The 21,555-nt window shown below is 39.4% G+C and overlaps 1 protein-coding gene and 1 long non-coding RNA gene across 15 annotated transcripts in view; both read left to right on the top strand.

Annotated features, from left to right (window-relative positions):
- The first annotated feature begins 73 nt into the window (after window positions 1–73).
- Window positions 74–3,651, top strand: LOC122877769. The gene is made up of 4 exons (XR_006378324.1): window positions 74–1,683; window positions 1,779–1,853; window positions 3,138–3,191; window positions 3,632–3,651. It is a non-coding gene; the product is annotated as an uncharacterized LOC122877769 (long non-coding RNA).
- A 3,627-nt stretch (window positions 3,652–7,278) lies between these two features.
- The window catches only part of fryl (furry homolog, like), a 69,803-nt gene continuing 55,526 nt past the window's right edge, over window positions 7,279–21,555 (top strand). For 8 of the 14 annotated variants that reach the window (XM_044199731.1, XM_044199730.1, XM_044199732.1 and 5 more), the window contains exons 1-2: window positions 18,009–18,613; window positions 21,085–21,132. In XM_044199731.1, coding sequence (XP_044055666.1) covers window positions 18,385–18,613; window positions 21,085–21,132 — 277 coding nt within the window. In that variant the 5' untranslated portion in view covers window positions 18,009–18,384. Of the gene's footprint in view, window positions 7,481–12,441; window positions 12,512–18,007; window positions 18,614–21,084; window positions 21,133–21,555 lie in introns of those variants that run through there. The other 6 variants (XM_044199729.1, XM_044199733.1, XM_044199744.1 and 3 more) reach the window with 5 other exon arrangements.

Below are 21,555 nucleotides of genomic sequence, written 5' to 3' on the forward strand. Positions count from 1 at the left end.
AATGTGTTATGTCACGAGAAGGCGGAAAAGGAAATAGACCCCTCCCATGCACAAATGTGATTGGTTAGAGTTCCCAAACAGGCTGCGCTATCTCTGTGATTCATTGGTCTAGCGATTTTTAGGAGCACGTCAATCACCAGATTTTCCTCGTGCAAGCTGAACCCAGCCCACGATGGAATCTGATTGGTCAATTTAGTCATAAGTTGACCTCCCAGTAAAGCCGCGGTTTGGGTTCGTTTACTGTCAGCTCAGCCGGGCGGAGGTTGATGGCGGTACGTTTGGTAATGTGAGTTATGTCTCATTTTATGATGGGAATACCGAATCCGGCAGAGCTTAGCTTCTCTATCCCCGCGTTGTCATCGGTTGTTAGAGGTCGGCAGAAGTCGGGCATGTGAACAGCGGTCCTGTCCCAAAGAATACTTCAGTTACTGATCAAAGTTTAGCAGTCGTGAGCACTGCTTGTCAACCAGGTGACCGGTCATCCTAGTTATCAATCAAAACGAACGGATGCATTCAAAGCTACAGCTACGTTGTTGGCCCCCAATTTGTTTTGTAATATCAGTAACATTGAGATGAATTATATGACTCTGTATAATTGGTCAACTAGTTAGCTAGTAAACTGTAATGAATATTTGACTCAGGATAGGTAACATAAGTTGACCAGCCCCCTGAATGCCACCATTTTCAGTAAATTCACATTACCCTAGGTGGAGCTGCGCAAGCTGCCTGCTGGGTAGACCACTTCATTGGCTGTTCAGACCACAGCCGTGTCTGTCAACGTTTTATGTTATGTTTTAAGATTAATGTTAAAGTAAGGAAATATGTGTTAGTAGAAAAACTGTCTTGGGTTTGAGTCACTCCTGGTAAATGGTATGTTAACTTGGTAGGATTACAGAGTGCAGTCACCCCCCATGACTGGATTTTAGAGTAACCTTACATGTATATACACGGCCTGTGTGTCGTACATTATAAGACATATTTCACAAAACCTGCACAAACCATGACTACTAGAGGGTTATTATGAAACCATTTCTACCAGAAAGACTGATTGCTTCTATTCAATGTCAGCCTAATGTTAACGTTTTCCGACTGATAGACCAACATGTTCATTGGCACATGTAAATGGGTAATAACAGTTTACCTCTACCCATACTTGTTTCTGCTAAACAATGGCATAAAAGAAACAACGACTACAATCTAAATAAAGGTGTATCTTACTTGAAGGTCCAGATAGGTGTACAGAGGTGAGCCTAAACTGGAACATAATGTGTGTGGAATGGAAAAACAGTTTTGTATGAAACAGTTTTTGACTATTCTTTAAAAAAAACATCTGGTTTTATTTTTCCTGCACAATTCTATATCTTAAAAGTTGTTTTAAGCCAATGCCTTATTTGTTTCGTTTTGAGCTAACAGCCTTTAATGGACAGGGCCTCTAGTATGTTTTTTTCAAGTGGGGAGGAGTTATAAACATAGTCATAGGAGCAATTACAACCAGTTAGATATGAGGCACTGAGAGAGGGGAAGTATACTAGCCCGAGAAAGATATGCAGTACGGGTCCAAAAAAGATTGCTGGAAGCTCCTGCATCATGAGTTCTGAAACAACTGGACAAACTATAACAGTGAAGACAGAGGAAGCAGCAGCTGCTGCTACTGGTCCAGCTGCAGTGAAAGGGAAGTGGAAGGTGAGAGGCACCAAATGATTCGTACTGGACGATGTGGGCTGTCATGGGCCATCGTGGGCCAGATATGATACCTCACCTGTCCGTGTGTCTTACAGTGCCCCGTCATATCCATAGACATGATGTGAGAAAGGTTAGGAAAGAGTGCCAAGAGGAAAGCATCTGGTATAGAGGTAATCTCTTCTTGACATTCACTTGACACACACATACTTCTTACTAATTCTATCATTGTAGCAAACAGAGAAGCAAACAAATCTGTCAAATGACTCAAGGTGTTAGACCACACTGCATGGCTGGCTTGGGAATATTCTTCCTCTTCCTATATTCCTATTGCCATGATACAATTACACCACTATAATTATAGTTAATGCTTATAGTATGTTTATTTACTTATTTTCTGTGTTTGTTTTGTAGTGAATTCAGTGAGCCCAAAGTACTTCACATAGTAAAATTAAAACAACACAGACAAAAATAAATAAATAAAATAAACAGCAATAAATATAATTTTGCGAGACTAAAAATTACAACAATAAAACAATCAAATATTAAAAATCAATAAATAAAAGTCAATAAATACAAATAAAATAAACACCAGGGATAAAAGTAATGTGAAAACCTATGATTACAAGTTAAAAACTAAGGCTATAACATTACTCTAAATTAAAGGCCAGATTAGACCTTGTTTCAAGTTAAGGTTGGGTGGAGCTAGGCAGGGAGTGTCCTGAGGTCACTCAAATCTATATATCTAACTGAATCTTTAAAAAAAAGAGACCTGCTTGTTATGCACACCAACACAGCTCTAATGCCACTGTCAGACCAGAATTACTGTAGCAAGGTAAAAGTTACTCACACACTGCAGTGAACAGCACACAGGCCAGAAAATATCATGGCCAGGGTTGTAAGCATAAGCTGCTGGCGCTAGCTTGGCTGACTAGCTACGATTAAGATTACACAAACTGAAAATGATCCATGTTTTATGTGTCAACACTGTATTGTCTTTAGCCTCGATCCCCGTCCCTCCACTCACTGCCAGCCATGCAGCTGCTGCTTGTGTTTTCTCACCATGCAGATATATAATGAAATCATGCAACAGTCAGTACTTCCTGAAAGTCAGTCCCGTCCTTTCTCTCAAATTAGGTGGACAAATTGCTCAGTGTTACTCGTTCACAGGACAAAGTTCACTCAGATTAAACTCATGCCAAGCAAGGCGGGATTAGTCCATGACAGGAAGTGAATGAGTCTTGCCCGGGGAGCAAATTGTAGTGTTTAATTAGTCAAAAATAAACGTTTTTAATTACCTTTGTGTGTCCACCTCTAGGTTTGCAGGGAAAGTTGCATATATTATGTAATAATTCAAACTTTATTCTGATTCTTCTACAGTATATCTCTAAATGTCTCTTACTTTGATCAGCTCCAGACCATTGTCTTATTTGACTTTGTTTTATTTCTTTATTTAGCTCTTCCCTTCTCTCTGGGTAGCATGGCTGTCACTGGGGGTCTCATCTACAATGGTAAAGCCATAATAAGCCACCATAATGACACATGTAAAGCAATCATTTTTGTAATCATCCTATTTGGGAGTCTCGTTTTGTGTTCGGGATCAAGATCCTTAGAAAATCCTGCTTCTTATTATCATTTTGTCATCGCAGAAGCTCATCTTCTAGACATGTGATGCTTTGTTAAAGTAATAAGAGTTACTAATGTGCACAAATTCTGTGCGGAGCGGGGGGGGGGTAATCTGAAGATATGACTTTAACATAACATTCTTTGTACATCTTCCTTTTTTTGTTGACATTTGACAAGATAAATGGCTTTTAATTAAAACCAAAAACATTTTTCCCTACTGTACCTTTTACTGACCACCAGTATTACACCACAAGCCATTCAAACAGTATAATCTGCCATCTTTGTGCTGCAACACTTCTGCTTAAATAATCTGTTATCCCAACAGATCCTGCCACCATGTGTGTGAAGAATGTAAGAAAAAAGCCCCAGCTGTACCGGCAGAACAAGTGACAAGCTAGAGGTAAATGGATCACATGTTGACAGAGCTACTAGAAACATATATAGTGCGCAGAACTCTGAAGCTATTAAAAAACAGATTAGTGCACAGTCTAGATAAGTTAGCTAGGTGGTAACTAATAAAAACTACTACTACTACTCACAAGTACTCACAAACATGTAAAATAGCAAATCATAAAGAAATTGCAAATCTGCCCAATAACAAAAATTTGTGGTACATTTATGAGTGCTGGTCCCTATTTCCAGCTATTGTAGAGCTTTGTACATTGATACACTCATGTTAAAATAACCTGAATGCGCTGTTTATGTATTCCATATATTTTTCAGCCTCATCGGAAACACTGAAGGATTGACTGTCAGCGTGGATCTATCAGTTGCAGCTTTTCTGTTTCTTAAATGTCACAAATGCTGCGTATAATTTGTCTAAAGTATCTTTTGATCTGTTTTACTGTACCTCATATTCATTCAGGAGAAACCATGTACAGAATTGCCACTAGGGGGAGCTACTATCCTTTCAGTCATAGATCCTTCCCTCCAGGAGTAGTACAACCTCTCTTAGGGAGTGCAACAAAAGGATAAAGCACAAGACATTTGGTTTAATTATCAGCTGCTATATACTTTTGCAAAACAACAAAACAGATAAAAATATTGCCTAAAATATGAAACAAATAATCTGTATTACTTAAAATGTTACAATTAGAAATTCAGGCCATTTTACGGAATCAGCAAACAGACACTCAATAAAATTGAAAAAAAATTAACAACAGTTCCACGTATCGTCATATTTACTTATCTTGACTAAAGAATAAAATCAACAGCATATTTGACACAAATCTCATTTTTCATCCAACTAACAAAAATTAAGAATCTTCATTAGCCCTAAATAATGACACAACAGAGAAATATCTAAACACGTTTCTTTAAATACTATATACTTGGTTATGGTAGTCTTCTGTGGCCTTCCTAGTGATATCTTTTAATGTGGGATGGACAGGCAATTAGTTTACATTGCCATACTGTATAAGCTATTTACAATACCACATGTTACTTCAGATACTGTATGTACGACATATCTAGGACAAACGTCAAGATATACATACAGATAAGACATAAAGACACTAAAAGCTGGTTCACCATGTTTTTGTTTACACTTTTTGAACAGTAAGCTAGTGACAGTTTGGAGAGTTCATAGCACAGAAGCAGATCAGAGATGTATTTTGGCCCTTTGCGCTTTATAACAGGTAAAAGTAAGTGTAATTAGATTACATTGGATTAGATTTGACTTTATTGTCATTGCACACAGGTGAGTACAGGTACTGATACAATGAAATGCAGTTTAGCATCTAAGCAGAGGTGCAAAAAGCAGTGGAATACAAAGTAATGTACATATGTATAGACGTATATACTGTATATAAAAAAGAAGTAAGGGATAGATATGAATACACTAAAATAAATACAGTATGAATAGTGTGTAATGAATATGCTAAAATATATACAGTATGAACATGTGCAGTAGCTACAGTAGGCAGTGCAGGTATAAGTATAAAATATACTGTAAAGTGCAGGTGTAAGTACAAGTAATGATAATAGTAAGACGTTATATATATAGAATGTCTTACTATTAACTAAAATCAGTCCTTTGACAAACAGGTAACCAGGGCTGTGATTAGAGAACTGGAGTTATGTGCTCAACTTTTTTGTCTCAGTAAGAACTCAAGCAGCAGCGCTCTGAATGGGCTGCAGCTGTCTTGACTTATTTTTTTGGAGAGTCCCGTAGAGACGCCATTACAGTAGCGGGTGACAGGGTTTTCTAGGTCTAAATCCCTTCATTCCAATGTATTTGAAGGTGAAAATAATATGTGATAGTTTATAATAAGATAGTTGTTTTAAATGTAGTTCTACTCTAAGATTTCTAACTTGTTTTTTAGTAAGCACTGACCTTCAATCTTTATTTGGCAAAAGCATTTTTGCAAATTATGGCTCATTATTCATTTGCTCAATGTACTTGCTTAGCAATCCCATGGGACCATAGTCATTCTCATACAGCTGTGTGTCATCCACATAACTATGGTAAGAGATGTTGCTTTGTATATTTTCAGCTACTGGGGGTGTGTAAAGATTGAACAGAGGTCGGGGAACTCTCTCAAATATGTTATTATCAATATCTTGTTAATAGGACTGGGCAAATTTCGGACTGTGGCAGAAAATCCAACCCAGTTTACCAGCCTGTTTAGTAATATAATATAGGTGACTGTGTTGAAGGCAGCAGAAACAACAAATAACACTGCACCTCAGATTCTGCCAAAGTCTATATTTAAATCACTGTATTTTAAAATCTTGACAAGAGCAGTTTCAGTGCTGCAGTCTGGTTAAAATTGAGACCACACACTATCAGAACTGCTATTTGATGCCAGCAGAGAACTGAGTTGTTAGAAAACAGTTTTTAAATAATTACACTTAAAAACAGTAGGTTTGTATTGGTTTGTAAAAATAATTGTTAATTACTAAGGCATCTAGATTGCTGTTTTTAAAAAGAGACTTAATAACTGCAGTTTTTAAATTCACCTGATAGACTAGACCTGTTGACTATCTGCAGTAAATCTGATGCCAATGCAATTAAAATTATATAAAATCTTATAATATCTTGTAGGCAGTTTGATTATTTTAGATATAAGTTCTCTGCAGGGTTCCATAGTTAAAGTAATGAAAGAATGTCATTGTGAACTATTTTAATTGTCTAATCTTCTGAATTAAGTTAAAATGAAGCAAGGGAGAGTTCAGCTTGCCTACAGTGGTGAATAAGACACATGCATTGTGTCAGTGATGACAAAAATAACTGCTACTTTAAACCCCAATATTTAGCATGTATAAGAAATATAAAATCACTTAATATACTGTTTTTAACACACTACAATGGGGTTGTATGCAGCCATATGGTCATTTTACAGTGTTTATTAATGTATTTGTCAACAATTATAACTTCTATGAAGCATCCATAACTGTGTATAAACCGTTAGTAAATGATTGATAATGCAGTATAACATAGCTGTAATCATATTTAGGTCATAACAAATACATAAATAAACCTAAAAACTACATTATAGTGCTTTATAGGCCATTTATTTATTCTTATTTACTACTTATAAATAGGGGGATAAAAAGTGTTGCCACAAGTTCTAAATTGTAGATGTGAATTCTTTCTAACTCAAGAGTTTTGTTTTTCACCACATTTTAGCATTTTTAACAATTTAGTGTTTGTAAGTGGCGCTCATAGTTTTTACTTAAATAGAAGTCCTTATTTGAGCCATGTGTCGTGTACCCAAAAAACATATTGGTGTACCTTCCTCCAAACGTAGCTTTGGCCCATACCTGTCACTGACTGCAGCTCAACTCGTGCCCGCCTACCCGTGCAAGTTTCGGTGTACGCCGATTGAAATACAAAATTGACCCATGTGAACGTCACCCTCAAGACGTCATCCAATCAACAGGTCGTTTTCTCAGGACTGCCACGTATTTGGTTAAATAGAAAGCTGTATTTTATGTAGGCGTACACGATCACAGCCAATCCTGATCAAGAAGGCGGGACAAACAGGCTACCGACTGTTCTGACAGTGGAGCTCTCCCAACACCGAAACAGACTGAAAAAAAAAAAAAATCACACCACTACGCAAATCCTTCCAATGGAGGAGGGCCAGGACGTTGAAGCTTGTTCGGCAAATGAGAAGGACGTCTGCAAGCTAGCTACCTAGCTCAACTAAAGGGAGAGGAAACAAAAGTTGTGAGTAACGTTAGTTTAACGAATATTGAAGCAATTGAGGACACAGCGGTTGCTATCTAATGTAGTTAACGTTGGCTTACGTCAAGTTCCGTGATTAACTTTGCCGTTGAGGTTATCGTTAGCTTTCCAACTGTGGAACCAAAATTGGCTGTCGTAGCATGCTAAAGAAGGAGTTTGGCTCCTCTGCTAGTCTGAGTTAATCGCCTAATTAGCTACATTACAAGTTTAATCGTAAGCACCGTTCACAATTCCTGTTGTCGTTAGTTTTATTGCTGCCAAATAGCTAGCTGGGCTGTTAACATTGTTATCATACTAGCATGCTGAACGTTAACTTATAGATGACAACTGGCTGGTCAGCTAAATCAAGTTGCTGCTGCTGCTAGCTAGCCTCCTGCTCAACATTAGCAGTTTGCTCAATACAGTATCAACATCAGGCTAGTTGCTAACTGAAAGCTACTATGAGCGTTACCTTACTATACGGTAGCCAATTTTAACGTAGCTGTGCTAATTCTCTTTTTAGTCATAGTTTTGTCTTGGCTGTAAAAACTATTTGTGTCAGACAACAAAACCATCAACGAAATTGTTTGGTATGTTTATCCGCAGTATCTAAATAACCACGCACACACAGTCCACTCAGTGAAGCTAGTGTTTTTTAATGCACTAGATTTATCTGGGACACAAAACACTTAAATATTGCTGCGTTATATTGCTTATATCTAAAAGAACACTTTTATTTGTGTGAGGTCACACTTTAAAAGATGGTGTGTTTGAAGGGACTAGCTTTAAGCCTTAACATGCCCAAGCATGATGGTTCTTATGCATTGGCACAACAGTGAGAGAACTGTCAGCTTTGCATCTAACATTCCTCTGAGGACTTCATTCTTCTTGTCCAGAGTGCATCAGACATACAATGAAGCATTTGTTCATTTTCTGTGGAGACCCAAGCAGTGGTACTTGGATACAGACAGAGAAGAATCTGGTCAATCTGCTGTGTATGACTGAAAGTGGAGATGGCCAAACTATTTCAGAGTGAAGGCACAGTGACAGAAGAAGAGTCATTTTGTGTTCACTCATGGGCCCACATGTGGGTAGACTGTGCTCAATGTAATGAGAACTTTGTTGTGCATATTTGCATTTAAAAGCTAGGTTATCAGAAGGCGGCGAAACAAAATTAAATTTTTGTTAATCTGTTTGACTTTGCTGTAGTGTACCACGTCAGATAGCTACTGCAGTGGCGCTGCTTTGAAGTGGCCTACATAGTTTAAGCATTTTACACACAAGACTTTGCAATGTTGTGCTAGCCTCGGCCTACTAGATCATTGGTCTTCGCAACTGGCTGAGCCACCTTCGTCCATGCCAGGATAAGCTTCTGATGGCAGTACAGATGTGTAGTGTATCCTCTTGGACAAGCACAAACTAGAGGGAATCCCCCTAGATTGCAGATAGCCATCTATCTGTGATTATCTGGGACATAATTCCAGTGAATTAGTGTGTTTGGTTTAATCTGGTAAGACATTAATGGCATTGAAGAGTATGGGGATGAAAAACCAAGCTCTGTAACATCCCCACAGTGGCCCCTCACTAAGCTGACCCCTGCAAGGATTAACTGTTTAACTCAGCATTTCAGTGGCGACTACAAAAATATTATGTAACTCAATGTCTTAATTTGCATTTTTCATCTAACAATCCTGCTAATCAAAAAAGTTGGTTGTTTTGTCATACCAGCGGTTTGCATACTAGCTTTTTTCCCCTCCAACTTATTTTGTCATTTGATTTTACCTAACCTATACCTTGGTTCTACTGACTTCCATGTCGTCATCTGGAGAAAGCAAACATAGTGTCCTTCTTTTAAATGGGCTTGAAACTTGCCAATGGATTGTTCAGCACCTGCTTCTATGCCCCCTGACCTCTTAACCTGGTTCTATTTAGACAGCTTCTATTGGAAATCCTGATTGGCCTTCTCCAAAACTGTTTGAGGTCTCTGTTATATAATAGCAGCTTTCACTTATTTGGCCAGATTGAAGTAGATGACCTCTTATCTAAACCTAGACTGACCAGTTTGATCCAGGTGTGTGTGTGTGTGTATGTGCACATGGCTAAATTATTAACTGGACAACTGAACAAATAATACTTGCACACACAATTGCACATACATTTGGCTGGAAACCTTGCTATTCAATTAAATATTGTCCCCAACCAATTCCTCTGTATGCTAGCACCCATCTTTATGGTCACATTGCCCTGCACTGAGCATTGAACCCAACGCAAACTGTATCTCTAGAGCACTTAAGATTGAACGGCGTCGCTCTGCCCTTTCATTCTGTTTGTGGGAAATTCACACACTACAATGAAGGCTTCCTGTGAAACAGTGAAGATAAGAATATTCATGAGTTGGTAAATGATTGAAAGTGGTGATGTTCCAACATGGTTGATAAAACATTTTTTTTTATTGTGTTGCTTTGTAATGCATAGTAGCCTACATAAGTCAGGTTAACAAACTGATTTGTTTTCACACTGATATTTGTGTTTCTGTGTTTATAGGTAATGAATGATGGTTCTGTAGTGTTTTGGAAATCAGTAGTCGGTCACCATCTCTCTCACCTTCATAAAGCTAACTTTCAAAAGTCTCCCCCTTTTCCTCTTGCATTGTACTTTAGAGCACAACATTACTTACGCTGATTTACATGGGTTAGGCATTCTTTTCATTGATGGCATTGAAAGACTTGGCGTAATGTAGCACACAATAAGGACTGAGTCTAGCTAGAAATAACCTATAATTGAGCCCTGCTGAGGAAGATTATCCTTGGCTTTGGGAGAGAGGGTTTGGAGCATAATTGATGTTTGGGTCTGCCTTCGCCAAAGAAACCACCCTGTCTTTGCCCTCAAGACGGCCTCAGCTGAGTTGCCAGTGTTTCTGCTTTGTTTAGATCCACTGACGGTAAATGAGTGCTTCATATTTTCTGTCTATACATGTCATCCAGAGCCAGATAAAGATAAGTAGAATATCTGTTGAAACATGCAAAAAGGTGTTCGTTTATGCACTTCTCTTCCCAGTCGGAAGAAGCCAGTAATGTTTCAGCTCAAGAGGTAGTGATTACGACAGGGACAGGCCTGTCATTTAGTGTTGTAAGGAGCCAGATTTAGGCTAGTCATTTGTCCAGTTTACTATAGCACACTGCCTGTTTCTGAATATGAGCTAGCCCAAATTCTTCAAGACAAGCACAGCAAATACATCGCATTAGACATTCATGAGTTTATTTTCTAAAATTTGATGGTGGTTATGCAGCTGTGGTTCACTTATAAGGTGAACTTGAAGGAAACCACAGAACTGTTCCATTCTGCTGGAAGTTGATATGTGGCAGAAAGCTGAAGGGAACACTATGAAATGAGATGGGACAATCTTGCCTTGGTCAGGGTTACCTTTTATTTCCTGGATGGACTATCAGCCTCCTATTTGCAGCATCTTTACTGTGTGCTGCACTCAGAACATTGCCGGTCAATATTACATGAAGTCAAGTTAACCATTGATCGGATCAGTTCTGGTCCGCTGACCTGTAGCCCACAAGTTGCAGTAACACCAAAATGTACAATGTTTAAACTCCTTAACTTTACACAGATCTGTAAATGCACTTATTTGTTACAAGAATTAGAAGCTATGTTGAGATATGAGATATGTTTTGGCACTACCAGAGAAATACGTGTGTTTGAGAGCTTAAATATAGAGCAGGAGCTTAGTCTGTGGCTGTATTTGCAACAGCATTCAAGATGTGCTCAGGGTTTGGCTTACCCTTTTTCTGTGGTCACACTTTTTTGTTTTTTGGAGTCGCTGAGTTGGAACAGGAAGTCAGATGTGTTATTCACAGGTCTGTCACCGTGAGAAGTGAGTGATTGCGTCTTGAGAATTTTTTTTTTTTTTTTTTTTTTTTTTTTTTTTGCTGTGTTTGTGGTGGGTGGGATAAGGTATGTGCGATGCTATGTCGTTGTGGCATGACTTTTGGGTAATCAAGGGTTTTATTTCGTTTTGACTTGATATCTACACTGACCTGTTCTCACATCTGTCCACAGTGCTAGAGTGGAAGTTCTCACACCTCAACTTCTCTGTCTGGCTGCTGTGACTCAGTGACTCGTTCTTCCTTCCTTTGTTTGATAATGGTTTAAGTTTCTAGCCTCATGTACTTACTGTTTTTATTTATGTCAGTCTAATGTCACTGGATTATGTTTCCATTGTAACCTACCCTTTTTTACTTTAAAAAAAAAAAAAAAGTTGTGAATATGCTACATTGTACTGAAACAGACAGTAACAATGATTGTATGACTGCATATGAGATTACCTGACTATAAAAGGAGCCCTTTTCAGCCACTATGATGATAAACTGGATGGAAGGTACAGTTTTGGAGGCTCTGATCGCTTATGTAACTACCTCTTGGATGTGGTGTGTAATCTTCAGATTATTACTCTGCTCAGGAGGAGGTTTTAATCCTGTCCCAGCACAGAGCAAACCAGGCTGAAGTCAACATTAGCTTGACCTTTCACTTTGCTGTGACCAAGACTGGACTATCCAATAGCACTCGCCTGTACAGGCCTATCGTTATACAGGATGTTGTTCTGTATCATAGCAAACCATTACTGAACAAAATTTAAATGATGTAGAATCAAATCTCTGGAATGTTGAGGTGACTGAAGTATGACACACAGACTGCTATTCAAAAACATTATTTCCTATGTCAACAGTTCCAAGACACAAGTATTCAAAGATGTACTGTTATGGCTGCTGATTATATTAATGTTAATGTGTTAATGTTTTGTGACCAGTCAAAGGTTAATTGAATCTACCTTAAATTTCTGGTTAAAAGTGGATATTTTGTACTTAGCAGTGAATGATCGAGTTGGTTTGTGTCTGTTTTCTTGTCAGTGTGCTGCTTTGTTTTTAAAGATGTGATTTCTCTGCTCTCTGTTTCAGATTCTTGTGCAGTGGACTTGTGGACCCTCCTTTCTCTTTCCAGTTCTAGCCCCTGCTCTATGGCCTTAAGGTACGTCACATGGGTTAAGTGGGTAGTGTTTCACTGTGTGGTGCGGTTTAGGTTTTGCAGAAATGGCAAGCTAGTAGCTTGGGAATGAATAGGGTGTTGGATTAATCTGTTTTGCTGAATTCTGAATGTGGCATAGTAGAATTTTCAGTCTTTTCTAGATGGCATTTAGTTTTCTCCCTCTGCTTGAATAACTGTATTCTGTCAATAAACGTTGTCCATGCTGCAGTCATTAGGTGAAGAATGCTTCATTCTATTATGTCTGCAGTTATACAGTATCTGTATAGGCCAACAGTTTTAAAAAATGTTTCCATGTACCGGTACTACTTGTGTGCATAATGTATATTTATCAGACCTACAATATGGCATAGATTGTTAACATGGGTAGGCAGAGGCTGCTGGTTCGGCTCATACCCTTGTCACAGCAAAGTAACAACCGTATTTGTACACACGTGTTTGCATCATGTGAATGGGTCAACATTATGACTCATTATTATATTAAACAAACAAATGAATAAGAAAACCATTAATCCAAAAATTCTGTGTGAAAATCAGATGATAAAATTAACATCCGATGCACCAACGATTTGTAGTTAACTTCATCACAGTGCACAGAGCAAAGCTTTTGTCAGAAGGAAGAAATGGTTTGTTTATATCAGGTCAAATAGCAGAATGCTTCATGTTTATTAACATCACATTATAATCGTAGAAAAGGTTTCAGTCGTCGTCATCTGGACACTGTTTTCAGAATCAAGACGTTTCGGCTCCCATCCGGAAGTCATTCTCAAATGAGTCAATTGAGAATGACTCAAACAGTGAAAACAGTGTCCAGATGACTACGACTGAAACCTTTTCTACGATGGAACACTCCTGGACGAATGAGGGAGTTAGTCAGCTAGTTAGCTGTCCTTCTTCACTGTAAAATTCAAAATGTAAAAGTAGCAACGTGCTTGGGTAACCTGTCAAATCAGCGTATGTATTGACGTACAGATTATACATAGACGGAGTAGAGCTTATTATTATACTATTTTATATTATAGTTTAGTTCTAAATGTAAAATACAATATTAAGAAATGATTAGTGGATTACCACTGCGGCCTGAACATGATAGCACAACAGTAGTCTGGTTGAATGGTCCAACACAGGGTGAGCCCAAGTTCAATGTCTTATGTCATACACTTGTTTTGGGTGTGCAAGTCATCTCATCAAGTACTATATAGATAACTGATAAGTTGGGGCCACCTAAGGTGAATTGGGCCCTTATTGCTCTTCAGGTGAATTTCAAACTTTCAACAGACATAAGTGAGTTAAGCACTTCTGCTTCGCTGTCAGGTTTTACGACAGCGGCATCCAGTAACATACTGCATTGGTTGATGCAATACGTACAAGCGGACAGATGGAATATTTTGTACTGTGTAGCATTGTGCTTACTATACTGTTAACCTGTTTGTATGTTTCAATTTTGGCAGTATCATTTTTAGACTAAGAAATCAGTAAAATAATCATTAATCAGAAAATAACCAATCTGTTATTCTGCTATGAATGTAACCCTTAGTTGCAGCTCTAGTGCTGGTCAACATCCTCAAAACAAAAAGGGTAAAAAGTTTGGTTAAGTCATGTTGCTTGAGCAAGGAACTGTAAAGGTTGTGAGGTTGAACTGCACTGGGGTGTTCCTCTAAATACTGTTTTTGCATATTATTGCGGCTTCTGGGAGACAAGCGTCACCTGGTAATTGGTCAGGACAGAAAAGAGGATACTTTTGATGCAGGGTCACATTCTTCAGCAGTGACAACCAAGTTCTCTGGGTTTCCTCACAACTGTCAATCAGGACTGGGCAGAACCAGCTTGATCTCTTTATCTTTAAGTGTCTGAATGTTGAACATTGCATTTCTTGTTCCTGTTTGCAGATGAAAGATTCTGCCTACAAAAATTAACTTGTAGGTTTCCAGACCTGAAAATTAGATGGACAAAGTAGCAATGAGCAGTAATCAAACTGAGGCTGGGAGAAACAGAAGGTATATTGTAGCGAGAACAGAAAGGAAAAATGGGTCCTCATACAGCGGGGCTCTGAATGAACCATGACTGAACACTGACTGTAGTTGTTAGAGAGTGAGATTTTGTTCCTTGACAGCCCATTTTGATCTGACCTAAACCTTATTGATGTCAACAATGATGTATATGTAAGCAAGCAAACAAATCTCTGAAACTGACAGGATACATTACTCTAACTGTAGAGAACTGTTAGTAGCATAGTGCAACAGTCGGAGTGGCACTGTTTCCATGTTGAATACTGGACAGATGCATGCATATCTTTCAAGTGATGTGTTTGTTGTAGTACATACTGGTGTACACACATGCACACTGTTTGGAAACATTTTCATTTGGCTTTCCATAATGGAATATATACAGTAGGTATTATCAACTGAATAGCTATAGTTTATACACAACACTGTAACTTAGGAGAGTAAGGGAATTGAATTGAATCTTAAAATGTTATTTAAAGTAGACAAAATTAAGTTGGTATTCCCATGTTAACTCTACATTATTCATAAAATGTTGCACCAAGGCAGTGACATACTCACGAGCAAAAATTAAATTTTATGGCTTCATAATTTCAGGTTACACTTGAGAGCCCTGCACAGCAAGGTGAGGATTGTAGCCTCGATTATGTGGTGGCTGTTTGCACCATTAGAGGGCAGTGCAACATTGTTTTGATATTCAGCTTACCTGACATGGACTGTTTACTGACATAAAGTGGTGGCGTAGCAGTTCAGATATATGAATACCCGGCGCGAACAACATGACTGTAGTAGGGTTGCGCTGACAGTGTACTGACCAGCCTCCCTCCAGCTGACTGCAAAACGGACTCTGACTTCTGGGCCCCAGCCCACTAGTTTTCCTGTTTTCTCCGGCTTGAAAGCAGAACAAGGCAGAGGCGGGTGGGACCCAGAATGGCATAGGAACGCTGCACATTGTTCCCAGAGCTTCCTCTTCCACATTCCTGGGCTGATTGGGATCTGGGCCTCCTGTGCAGGAGTATTGTTCTAACTCAACAGCACCGCAGACCTGGCCCCAGCAAACCACAGCTGCCTCCACTGACCATTGTGGTGCTCAGGCCGAGTGATGGCTATCTTTGACTCATCAGTCATCCCTCTCTCTGTCTCTGTCTGAGATTCTTACCAGAATCTGCTGCCACAGCCTCTCTACATCTTTATGTAGACCTCAGTCTTGCACTATCCCAACAAATGTCCGTCCATGCAACTTGAACCAAATTTTAGCTTTTTCTCTAGTGCCTTATACATTAGATTATTTTTTTTGTCCAGAACAGTTAGGCAATAACATGAGTCAGACAATCACAAGTTCTGAGTGATTTGGTGTACATAATGTTAATGGACAACACATCCATTTGCAGTACAGTTATTGAAATGCTTAGATATTCAAAAGGATAAATCCAACACTGAACCACAAATCAGTTCCTATTGTATAGGCATCTATGTTCTCCAGCAGCGACTGAAGAGTTCTCCTGCTCACTATACCCAATGGGACAGAAATAGTTTGCTATTAAACTGAGACTGCCATCCTTAGAGCCCTGTGCTTTTATAAGTAGGCCTAAAATGTTATTTCCTATGTATTACACTACATTCTCTGTGGATTGTGAAGGTTTAAAATTAATTTAACAATAAATAAATGTAATTTTATGAGGAGAAAAAGCATTCCATTCATCAAAATTTGGATAGCTTTGGAGGTTTTTTTTGATGAGCCAGAGTCCAGCTCTAAAAAGCTTTCTGGTGGTTTGCCATCAAATCTTGCTGAGCGTTTTCTTGTTTTCCCAGCATTTGGGGCTTGTCAGTAGATTTCAACAATTAGTTTGTACTGCTTGGTGTGCTTTCTGCCAGCTGGCCGCTAGAGGGCAGAGGTTTTGCAAAACTGCTGCACTGCATTTATCATTGCATTCTTCCACTTTGTGCTTACTCTGCAGGCAAGATTGATGCTGGATACATGTAATAAAAAAGCATAGTTGAAATGAATAAACTTTTATTTATTTTTTTATTTTTTTACTTCCCCTCTCAGGCTCTTGATATAGTTTGTAACAATTACATCATCTCACTGCAGTGTTCACACGCCGCTTCTAGGCAATGTGTTGACTGCGTGCATTATTATTTTTGACCATGTGCAGCAAAAAGAGTCCAAAAACAACCAACCAATAGAAACGCAGTCATGAAACTATTTGATTCTCATGTTGTAATGGCTAACCAAAACAATCGCCTACTTAGACATCCAGACACACTGGCATCCAGTTCTTGCCACCTGAAAAATGTAAGTCCATGTATTTATTATTTACCTCAGATTTTGTCCACCTCCCCCTGTGGCTATGTAGTACTTTTAAATTTGCTAGAGACTGTTTACTTTGGCTCACTGCTGTTTTGTGCAATACAGGTAGCGTACACCCACCTTGTCCTGCAGGAAGCGAACGGCTAGTGTCGTATGGAAGTGGGTTGGTGAAACCCAACAATAGGGTCTATGTGTGGCCACAGAACCAAAAATGATGAAATTAAAGAGTGTTAAAAGCCTCAAAGCTGAGTTTGAATTCCCTTTGGGCTGAGTTGCTTAATTCAATATTAACAAAATGCTTAATGGAGTCTTAATTAGAGGAAGATAAAATACATATTGTGCTGTTTTGTATTGCCCAATTGCTTTATTGTGGTGCATAGTTAATGATGAATTGGCAGAAAAGGCTTATCTTAAAGGTGTTCTAACAGTTTGCTGCTCACTGGTGCTACGGGCATCTTTAATTTTTGTGGAGTGTTACAGCTCTGTATTGCTATTCAGGATTGTTGCTTTGTTGGTGCTAGATGGCTTATTAATTTTGCACTCCATGCCAGAGAACAGCAAATTGATGATTTCTTAAGGCAGCAAGCTTTTATAAGAGTCAGCACAGTATAGTCCCTCTCGCTCCTCAGCTAGGGATATTTGGAAGGGTTTGAGTTTGCCGCAGGTACAAGCTGTGCAGCCAAGCAGAGCCCAGCAGTCTGTCATCACCCTGTTTCACATACCCCATCACTTTGCTCTTCTGCTTCTCTTCATAATGGCTCAGCACAGTCAAGCAGAAGTGAAAGCAAGGGGTGGGGTTACTCTTGTTATTTGAGTAAGTTAGCAAGAAAGCAAACAAGTTTGTGTATAAATGCTAACAAGTAAAACCATTCCGACAATGATAAGGGCTATCAGTAAATGCAGGCAGGCGAGTGTAGCCAACTCCATGGAGCTTTCCTACTTCTTATAGTGTCTGTCAATCTTCTTCCTCCTCTCTTGGGCTCTTTCACTGGTGAACAACACAGACCAGCAGGGTGTGGCTTGTGTCGTCTCTGTTGTGATTGGCTGGTGGCCCAGGCTTGTTATCTCCTTTGGAACATGTTCTAGTCCCACCCCAGATAGTGCCTGGCACTCAAACATAGCCCTGCCCACTCATAATTACATCACGACCCATGAAAAGTGCCATGTCTGTTTGCTTTCACTGTTCACTGTGAGCAGACAGGTAATGTTGCAGCGAAAGAAGTTTCTCTCATGTTGGCTAGCTACAGTGAACAGCTTCTCCTCTACTAGTTAGTCCAGACAAACAACTTAAGAAAGCCTGACAGGTAGTTTCTCTTCTGTTCTGAAAGGGCAGATCTCAGGGCCCACACATTCAGGCCTTGACAGTGAGTGAATGTGTAGCTGCTGCATGTAGGTAGCAGCTGGAGACGGGGACCGTACTCTGTCTAATTGCTTGTCTGTAAATGGGGCAGATGAGGCAGACAGGTAGTTTGAATGGGAGAATGGCATGGCACAGGCTATTGGACTACGCACCAGAGTGAAAGACAGAAAAAGTCTTGTCGAACATGGAGTTTCTGAAGAGCTTGGTTCCGGCTGTCATCTCAGGAGAGGGGCCCATTGAACATGGGGGAGCCTTGCCCAGGGAGACAGGGCCACGGCTTCTTCGCATGAAACGACTGGGCCTGCTAGTCATGGGACAGACCATTGAGGAGGATCCGGTAGATCAGATGATTGAGGTAGATCCGGCGATTGTCTCTTCCAGGACGGCCCGCGTGAACCGAACCCGCCTCAAAGGTACAACTAACTCAACTGCAAGTTGATGCAGTAGTTATCTGAATTGATTTTATGTTCATCTCTGCTAATTTAACTAGGTCACTTCATAGGTGCTTATTCTAATTTACATTCTTGGTTCAGTGTATTTTAAGCTATGTTAACATGTTACTAAAAGTTGCCCCCCACCTCCATCCACCTGCACACGTGTTAACATCCAAATCCATACACTGTAAAGATACAGTATACTGTATATGCTAAGGTTGGGCAATCGCCTATATTTTTACATTGGGTAGTAGGGGGGCTAACCTACGCACTACCAAAGCTCAAGTGTCAATATGTCAGAGAGACACATCTGTGCTGCGCTATGCTCATAAATGCAAGTACATGAATGGATAAGATGCAGAGCAGTGGAGAATGACTATAATGCAGCCTGCAGAACAGTGTCAGTTGGACTAAACTGATGCAGAGTCTAATTTAAGAGTTACTTTATCTACAGTAGATGATTAATATTTTGAGCATTAACTTCCCTTACAGTGCAGTGTTGCTTTTGTCAGGAGAAAGAACAAAGTCTGTTTGTATCAGTTCATATAGTGGATTGGCTCACATGGACACACATCGTGTTTATTATGTTTTTCAGGCTAGTTAGCCAACCCCCCTCCGCAAAATGTGACCTCACAGCAGTATTTTAACAGTAGCAACCAGACAGAACTGAGTGGCAGCTGGTGCGCATCTGTCAGATGTGTGAAAGTCCCGACACACTGCACTGGCTGGAGGAAGCAGAGTTTAGGCTACATTATAGCCTCATTGAATTTTTGTTCGAGACTTAAATGGATTACCACAGACTGTTAAAACAAAAAAATCTTTAAATACAAAAAGTATTTAAAACGGCAGGGGCATCAGAAATGAACGGTTATCTTTTTTTTTGTCAATAGTTGATATGATCGTCAGTTGGCACAACACTAACACACACTAATCTATATTTTTAATTTGAACCATTGACTAACAACGACTACCTGTGGTGTGAATGGCATTGCTTGCATTGATGAACCCACAAAGACTTATTACCACAATCTGTAGCTCTCCAGCTCTTTTAGAGCATTGCTTTGGTTTCACAGCCCTCAATTTTACTGTATGATTCCAGTTGCCAGCAACAGCAGGCAGCCATTTTCAGCAAACAAGCTCTGCTAAACTTACTTTACGCCACCTGCTCAGCAACAAACAGCAGACAAAGTTAGCGAACAGCTAGCAAACTAAAGACTAAAGACAGTTAAAATGACACTGAATTTTGGATTTACAGGTGTTAGGTTGCTGTGAATAGGCAATTGTTTGCTAACACGTTAATAACTTTATATGGTGACAATGTCAGGGCTGTGTGTTTGCCTGTTAGTTTGTTTTTTGGAGTCTGTCTGCCTCAAGTAGCTAAAAAAATAAATGTATGCACCTTTAACTCAGCATCAAGAAACCTGTTGGCAGTTCTGGTCTGTTTTTTAAAAGTTTTTTTTTTTTTTTTTATATAATCATCCGAAATATAAAGAGGCTTGTGATTCTTGTAATATTAACGAATAGCAACCAGTGATGTTTTGCTGTTTTGTTTTTTTTTAATACAAACATGACATACATGCCCTGTAACATTGGAAGACCACTGTCATGACTACAGTGTGCATCTCTGCACTGTTGAATTGATGTGGTCTTGCGTCATGCTGGCCGATGAGACTATACTTGTTGCTATTGGGTTAGTGATGTTGCGATATAAAGCATCATGGGAAACCATCAATGGAAAGCTGCCATGCAGGTTATATAATTCTGAGCTATTCCACTGTCTAAATGCCCTGTACAGCTGCATTAAGTAGGAAAAAATAAAGAAAATAGAATTAAAATGTAGTATTAGAGGACTAGTATTGGGACCTGCCTACTATAGAGTTCGTAGCTAAGGTTTGAGAGTTGAGGTGCTAAAGTGTGAGTTGTGTTGACAATGTTAATCCTCTGAAGTAGGTCTACTATTGTGTCTATGGATACAGTAGTTAAAGGTTTAGTAGATGTGTGTACACATACGAATTATGTGTGCGTGCAGGCCAGCCAGTTTGCATCAGCAGTAGGGTGGTGACTTGTCATCAGTCTCTCTCAGTATGGCTTTTTTGCTGTGCTACCTGTCGGAGCACGCTTGCTCCCGGTTTGCTCATGGCTAAAGCACAACTGAGCTCTCCCTTCTGCTCTACTCACCTAGCCTCTTACCCTCTAAGAATAGGACAAGACAAGACAGCTATCTAAACTAACCCATAATAACAATGATAAGCTGAGTTTTATTTGTCCACACTTTGGTTTGGAGCAAGTAAAGTTGTTGTTTTTTATAGCTTGACTCAGGTAAATGTGTTTGTGTTCAGCTCAGACTGCTGGTAATATATTGATATTCATATTAAAAGACACTTGGATGACTTTTTTACAGACTGAATTGGGCAAATTGTTTTCAAATCTTTCCTTTTTTTTTTCACTAGGAAAAATCTCCTTTTTTCATCTTGCTGGTGGTGGCAGGGGTCACGATGGTGAGTTATATAATAAAAGAAGTGCTGTGATTACTACAGTAGTTGAGGTAAGGGGATATCTAGAGATGGTAGTCTGGTGTATTCATACCTCAGGATAATTTGCCCTGTGTTTAAATCAGAGCTGAGTGCCACTCCCTTGTTGCAGAACTGGCATAGCCTGAGTTGGCTTTTAAGGTGGTGCTACTCTTTTCTTTTTGTCATTTGTCTTTCTTCACACACAGTGACATCACCCAGTTGCTTGATGCACAGCTAAGTTTTTGGGAAGGGTTTGTTTGGGGCAGTATTTGGTTAATGGGTGCAGCAGGTTTCCTGTTTATTTGGGAGTGTTTGGAGCATGTGACTGAACATGAGTGTTCACTGGTGGGTTGTACTTCTCTAATTCTAATCAGTCCATAGGGTGTGTATCCAGACAGCCCTGACAAA

The sequence above is a fragment of the Siniperca chuatsi genome, linkage group LG6 (assembly GCF_020085105.1).
Source record: "Siniperca chuatsi isolate FFG_IHB_CAS linkage group LG6, ASM2008510v1, whole genome shotgun sequence".
Classification (NCBI taxonomy): Eukaryota; Metazoa; Chordata; class Actinopteri; order Centrarchiformes; family Sinipercidae; genus Siniperca; species Siniperca chuatsi.